We start from the raw sequence: 6,863 nt of genomic DNA on the forward strand, positions 1-6,863 counted from the left end.
GAGATGGAGAAGCCTCCACTTCTGTTCCTGTACTTTATCGAGTCCCCTTTTATTCATAGTACATGCTACCTAGAGGTTCAGAGGTCATCCTCCACACTTTTGTTTCTTCCAGGTGAAATCATTGCGTTCGTGCCAGACGGTAGCCGGTCCTTTGCCCTCCGAGCCCTTCAGACTACTTCAGACGCAACTGAAGTTCAGTCGGACTGAGGAATGACATCAGATCAGACATCTCATTAATGCCTTCATCAGGCTGACCTCCATAACATGCATTATTAGTATTAGTAATCACACCTCACTGGCCCACCAGACCTCCAGCAGCAACCCAGAAACCATCTGATGTGTTCAGGCGCCCTCTAGCGGTCGGGTTCTATAACACCTTTATTACTGTTATTCCGTATGTTTCCCTTAATGGAGCGTCTTGTTTCTTCAGCGCATACACGTACGTGCACGTCAAGGCTTCACGTGTGCAATCATTATTCATTAATTAATAAAATCATCTTAAAACTGCCCAAAGTTTTGCATTCATGTGCGCATTTCATTATATTTATGGGACAACAAAAACCATTTCAACATAAATAGAACGAAACCAGTCTAAGTGTAGAATGTGACATGTTGTGATTCAGACAGCAGGTTCGTTAGAGGCTCTTTATACCGTCAAAATAAATAATCACATTCTATAGTTGGCTGTTCATTATTACTATCAACAGTAATAATCATAATAATTTGTCTGATCTCTCTGAATTGAAATTGTGCAACACTTGCAGAACCCCCCCCCCCCCCCCCAGTCATAAACCCATGGGGCCCCGAGGTTGCTGCTTCTATTTCAGGCCGAGACTGAATAGAACACAGCCCGCCGTGGCCAGCACCATCAGGACCGTGACCTCCACCATTCTGCCACGCTGCCACCGGCGAAGATCCTCCTGCTGCTGCTCTACCATGCGCTGCCTCCTGGCTTTCATGTCCCTCTCCCTCTTCAGTTGCTCGCCGTAGTGAGCCTGATAAAAGGCATCAAAGTCAAACATGGTCCTCCCCGCTGCCTGGGAGAACTGCCTGGCCCTGTGCTGATGCTGTGAGGAGCCTTTGGATCTGCTCGTGGTCTCCTTGGAAGACGGTCTCCCCGCATTCTGAATGTCCGAGTGGCTGAGGATGCCACGGTCGTATTTTCTCCTCAGGTTAGCGTTGGCCAGGACGGCGTAGGCCTCGCTGATCTCAAAGAAGCGATGAACCGCCCGGTCATTGCCTGGGTTCTTGTCGGGGTGGTGAATGAAGGACAGTTTGTAGTAGGCCGTCTTGATCTGAGACGGCGTGGCAACGGGGGACACTTGCAGGACGTCGTAATAGGCTGTCCCGTTTCTGCGTGGCGGAGGAGCGTCTTTAGAGCGGCTGTCGCTCCTCCAACTGTAGCTTCTACTGCTTGAATCACCAGCAGGATGCACCGCCAGCATCCTCTTCCTCAGCCCTGGCCTATCAGAACCCGGCTGGACCAGAACGACTACGACAGTACAGAAAGATCTAAGCTGCCGAGGGGACCTGGAGGTGTCCAGGTCCCGGCCTGCTCCTCTGCTCCAGGCCGGGGCCCTGCCAGGCAGCAGCCCCTGTTGTAAACGCCCCAGGGACGGATCCAGCTCCGAGGATGAAGCGCAGCGCAAACGGACATTTCCCTGTGGAAGTATCGCCGATATGCGTCGCTCTGCTGCGCCCTTCGTCACCGGCTGAAGTTCAAGTCGGCCCCGGGTTGACGCGTCTTCCTTCCGGGGACTTTCTCCGGTGGACAACGGTCGACCGAGGCTGTTTGTGAGAACAGAAAAACGACACACTCCGGACACCAGCCTCTGTCCGACCTCTGCCATTTTACCGGAACGAAACAGTTAGCAGGACGGACACATACGTCACACGCAAACAGCCAATAAGAGCATTTGTTTACAGGAAGTAGCTCAAGGTGCACTGCACATAATGTTTAAAAAAATACTCCTGCTACTCCTACAATACTAATAACAACAATATTAATGTTTGATTGTTTGTTCGGATATTATTGTGAGTATAATTTACGTAATAATATATTATTTATTCACGTATTACCTTAGTATTTTTGGATAACTACTGCTTGAACTGTAAAACAACTACTGTAAAATAAATAAATTAAAAAGCAACCGGCTTGTTAGCATTAACATAATGTTTATATACAGAACAGCATATCAGGGCTCAGGAGAAATTGTACCTCGTTGTCCAGCAGGTGGCGATCCTTACGTTTCTCTCTGGTTCAGGCATTTTCTTTTAAATCGAGAAAGAAGTAGGTCTTGCGTCGCGTCGCTGGAATGTGACGTCGTAGAATCTAACATGTGTCTTCCTCGCAAGCACAACATTTAGCTTGTCCTTGGAATTGATAACATAAATTAATTCTTTAGATACTGATTCTCACCAAGGACGAATATGGCTTCTAGCGGCCGACGGCCGGAACACATGGCTCCTCCGGAAGTGGTCAGTGGGTTGTTTCGTAGCTGCTAGCTAAGCTAACGGTGAAGGGTCTTTAAACGGCCCCTCCGCTGCCCTAACACGCAACAGAACTTCTGGACTGGACGTGCCGTTGCTGCTACGACAGCAGTGGGCTCTGTTCTGCTAGCTTTAGCTGTCGTGCGGCGTGTTGGGGCTGGATATAGTGATGCATTCAAGTCACAAAAAGTCTTTGAATAGTTTCCTTTGACGTAGTTATCTAATTTTGTCTCATTTCCACAGTTCTACAATGAAGAGGAAGCCAGTAAATACTCTCGGAAGTGAGTGTGGGTTTTAATGTAGACAATTGTCTGCGGTTGTGATGTAAATTGACTTTTCTTTTTGAAGTACCACAATATTTTAAGTTCTCCTTCAGGCTGGTTAAACTCTAACACGTACTGAACTGCATTAAGCTGCTGATTCTCCTGCCAGAGAGACAGAGAGATTCACTTTTGTGTTTGAAAGGTCGACAAAATCCAACATCAAATGGTTCAGGATTGTGATTGTTTCCGGGCGGCGTCTCGTGTTGAACACTGACTGTAACTTGCTCCTCAGTTCCAGAATGATTGAGATCCAGACCCAGATGTCAGAGAGAGCGGTGGAGCTTTTAAACCTGCCAGAGGGAGAATCGTGCTTCTTGCTGGACGTGGGGTGAGCGGGTAGCGCTGACTGTGTTCCAGTGTGTTGTTACAGTATTATAACTACATTAAATCGTACCGTCATTCCACTTTCGTATTGTTGCATCATCTTGATCTTTTAGATGCTAATCAAACTTTGACTTCAGCTGATTTCGCTACATTAATAATCCAACTTCTAATCATTTATCATTCTGATTATATATTACCAGCGGCTTCACTAAACTGGTCAACTACTAAAGCAAAAAGACACATGTTTGAATATATATATATTAAACTGCATTTTAGCGTAAGTATTTGCAGGATCCCAACGAGCAGAGAAACCGTGTTTGATGTTGAGGACCGCAGTGACTTTCTGTGTCTCAGGTGCGGTTCTGGTCTCAGCGGAGACTACCTGTCGGAGGAGGGACACTACTGGGTTGGAGTTGACATCAGTACTGCAATGCTGGGTTAGCTGATATATGGATACTATATCATATATATGATATTATATACTTCATTTATATTGTATAATATATATATATATATATATTAATATTGATGTGACATCAGCGTGTTGCTCCCGCTGGCTGTTTCTGGTTTCATTAATATACAGTTTAAATATTAAAGTGATGTGACTTCCACATCACCATAACTTTAAATTGACCTGCCATGTTTTTATAAACTTGTTGCACAACTTGTTATAAAATACAAATTAGCATTCAACTGTTGTTATTATAATTTCTTTACTTAATCCGTCTTCCGTCCGTCAGACGTCGCTCTGGACAGAGAAGTAGAGGGGGACCTTTTAGTGGGGGATATGGGCCAGGGGATGCCTTTTCGTCCTGGCGCCTTTGACGGCTGCATCAGGTGAAGAACAATGCTTGCTTTGTTAAAAACAACAACAATCTTTTGATTCATTTGTAATCATGTTTGATGCTTGGCTTCTTTCTGTTGAAGTATCTCTGCCCTTCAGTGGCTCTGTAATGCAGACAAGAAGACCCACAGTCCTCCAAAAAGACTCTGCACCTTCTTCAGTACACTTTACTCCTGTTTGGTGAGGTTTTATCTCTCGTCTTGACTCCTTCAAGAATGAAAAGTTTGGTGTTGAAGACCAGCTTCTCGCTCTCTCTTCATTTCAGTCTCGAGGCTCTCGTGCAGTTTTTCAACTTTACCCGGAGAACTCGCAGCAGGTGATGCAACGTTCTCAATATGGTGGACTGGACATCAGATGTTTGTTTTTGCAGATCCCTTTACTTATATACCATCTGTTTTTTTCTCTGAAGCTTGAGCTGATCACAACGCAGGCCATGAGGGCTGGCTTCAGCGGAGGCATGGTGGTGGATTACCCCAACAGCAGCAAGGCGAAAAAGTTAGTACCCGTCAGAAGCTGGGCTTTTATTTTGACACGTAATACCAAGGTAATAGGAACAGGATGGTATCCTGTTGACCCGCCTGTCACACCGGCATTTTAATTATTATACAGTTAACATGCTGATGTGCGCATTGTGTTTGTGTCCAGGTTCTTCCTGTGTCTGTTTGCTGGAACAACAGGAGTCCTTCCTAAAGTAAGAAATAAGAAATGGGCGTTAAAGGATGTTCGGGCCTCTGCACCACATGACAATGTTGTTTTTATTTATTGTAGGGATTAGGATCAGAAACGTCAGACAGAACTGTTCCAAACCAGGTCCCGTTTTCAGGACAAAGGTAAAGGCGTTGCTTACTCTGGCTTAATCGTCTATTTCTGGTTCAATGCAGAAGGCTTAAATCCAGACTGTATTATTATATTAGTTACTAATATTTCCAAATGAAACATAAAATGCTGGTTTTTACTGTTTACTGGCACTGGAAAAATTATCCAACCCCTCATTGAGAAGCCTCTCTTTGATTATATGAAGCTGCTTTTTAATGCTAAAACCTCCTGCATACGAAATCCATAGCCAGACTCCAGCAGTGCTGAGGAGCCTCAGCCCATTTCCTCGTGGACAGGAGATGCCAGTTCTGGGATATTCCTTCCAAGTTCTTCAAATGCCAAAAGAGATTTTCAATGGGCATCAAGTCAGGACACTCGTAGGGCCGCTCTAGGATGATCCGGGGCCTTTGAGGTTTGTTTGGGATCAATGTCCTTAAAGGACGTCCAGAGACTTTAGATTCCTCACGATGAGACATTTCCTCCCACGACCTTGGTTTCCTCTCTCCACACCATCAGCAAACTGATCGACATGGATTTGAGCCACTATTGAAGCAGTTTGGGAACGATTTGTTTATTGTAAACAACTAATGTGGTTTCCATAATCCTCACGTGCTGCGGGGGATTAATCATTTTGTCGTAGCAGAGTTTGTTCACTGAATTTATCTTTATCAACATAGCAAATCTGGTCAAGTTGCAGAGTCCTTGAAACCGTTCCTCATTAAAATGTCTAAACACGACGGACCTGTGACACATTTTGAGTCGTGCACTTACGTTATTCCCAACGTTTCTAAATCCAGAGACGCCCATGGTTTTATTAAACACAATTGCTGCTGCAATAAAGGCCCAAGATAACGAGGAGGAAAGTCTTTAAGGGTAAAGAGAACGTTAACCAATCATCCGTGACTCCATTAATTATTTAGTAACTACTAGAATCCCAGCTACTGATGTCCTTTACTAATGAGAGGCCTGGAACTACGGAAGCTGATCATTCTTTTGGTCGTCGAGGACGTCTCCCTCTCTCTGCTGGTCGGAGCGCTGCTCTGTTCTTTCCCCCCAACTCTTTAAAAAGGATGTTTAAAATGAAAATGCATTACTCGTCATTAGTGTAGAAAACTGGTCTGGGCCATAAGCGCAGGCTCAGTCGTGCCTGTTCTGATGAAGCCGCTTGACCGACAGAAATCTAAGAGGTTGTTGTCCTGTCTGATTTAAAACCCAGTCAGGCAGCTTTTCCTGCCTTTTACATTCTGGTGTTCATGTTGTTCCTCCTGTTCACACTGTGTGAAACATGTTTGAACCGACCTTCTGGATGCTGGCTACCAAGTGACGGGAACTAATCAGGGAACTAATTTTGTCTGTGGGAAGATCCCGGTTCAAGAACATGAAGGGCAAATCGGCAAAGAAGGGAAGAGATTGGATCATGGAGAAGAAGGAGAGGAGGAGAAGACAGGAACGGTACGAGCACGGCTGCGTTTAAACTCATTATGGTCGCGTGCTAAAAATAGCCATGCTGTAAATAATGTAATGCACCTGAATTTAGATGAGCTGTTCTGCGGCACGTTCTGACACCTCTTCTCTGCTGTGTTCGTGGGTCTGCAGGGAGGTTCGAGCCGACACAAAATACACGGGACGGCAGAGGAGACCTCATTTTTAGCTGTGACTCATCAGCTCCCGGGACGCGATCACCTCTGGAACCCCCGGGCTGTTTGGACTCATTTAATGTTTCAGAGCTTTATGCAAGGAAATGAGCTGTGAGAGTAAAAACGCTATCGCAGCCAGTCGCTTTTACGTTTGGTGGATTTTGTGATTTTGTTTCTCGTAAGTTGTGAGAGTTTCTCTCTCCATGTTAATAAATAGAGAAACAGACGTCTGACTGGTGACATAATACTCAGCGGAGACAAAGTAGGAACAAACAATGTCATAAATGTTTAAAACGAGAGACTCGGCTGCGCCTCTAAATGAAGCCCTCAATTCCCGTTATATAATAACATCATAATATATTTAATTTCATCCATATCATGAGATCACGAGGCTTCAGGTGAAAACCAAATTTATTATATCAGGGAATC

General features: G+C 45.0%; 2 protein-coding genes across 2 annotated transcripts; one reads left to right on the top strand and one right to left on the bottom strand.

Annotated features, from left to right (window-relative positions):
* Positions 1–796: 796 nt before the first annotated feature.
* LOC137915983 (uncharacterized) lies at positions 797–1,850 on the bottom strand. Its single transcript, XM_068759106.1, has one exon. The coding sequence runs from the start codon at positions 1,848–1,850 to the stop codon at positions 819–821; it is 1,032 nt and encodes a 343-aa protein (XP_068615207.1). The 3' UTR covers positions 797–818.
* A 477-nt stretch (positions 1,851–2,327) lies between these two features.
* Positions 2,328–6,641, top strand: LOC137915981 (18S rRNA (guanine-N(7))-methyltransferase-like). The gene is made up of 12 exons (XM_068759104.1): positions 2,328–2,478; positions 2,734–2,771; positions 3,046–3,141; positions 3,492–3,574; positions 3,878–3,974; positions 4,065–4,161; positions 4,247–4,297; positions 4,391–4,476; positions 4,627–4,672; positions 4,750–4,811; positions 6,160–6,249; positions 6,394–6,641. Exons 1-12 carry the CDS (start codon positions 2,431–2,433, stop codon positions 6,446–6,448), a joined length of 849 nt encoding a protein of 282 aa, XP_068615205.1. The 5' UTR covers positions 2,328–2,430; the 3' UTR covers positions 6,449–6,641.
* The last annotated feature ends 222 nt before the right edge of the window (positions 6,642–6,863 follow it).

The sequence above is a fragment of the Brachionichthys hirsutus genome, unplaced genomic scaffold (genome assembly GCF_040956055.1).
Source record: "Brachionichthys hirsutus isolate HB-005 unplaced genomic scaffold, CSIRO-AGI_Bhir_v1 contig_956, whole genome shotgun sequence".
Classification (NCBI taxonomy): domain Eukaryota; kingdom Metazoa; phylum Chordata; class Actinopteri; order Lophiiformes; family Brachionichthyidae; genus Brachionichthys; species Brachionichthys hirsutus.

Bases quoted from the DNA above. Each gene is read 5' to 3' on its own strand.
- LOC137915983 (XM_068759106.1), bottom strand. From the start codon at position 1,850: ATGGCAGAGGTCGGACAGAGGCTGGTGTCCGGAGTGTGTCGTTTTTCT.
- LOC137915981 (XM_068759104.1), top strand. From the start codon at position 2,431: ATGGCTTCTAGCGGCCGACGGCCGGAACACATGGCTCCTCCGGAAGTG. The intron at 4,477-4,626 runs GTTAGTACCCGT...GTTTGTGTCCAG, and splicing joins AACAGCAGCAAGGCGAAAAA to GTTCTTCCTGTGTCTGTTTG. The intron at 4,673-4,749 runs GTAAGAAATAAG...TATTTATTGTAG, and splicing joins CAACAGGAGTCCTTCCTAAA to GGATTAGGATCAGAAACGTC.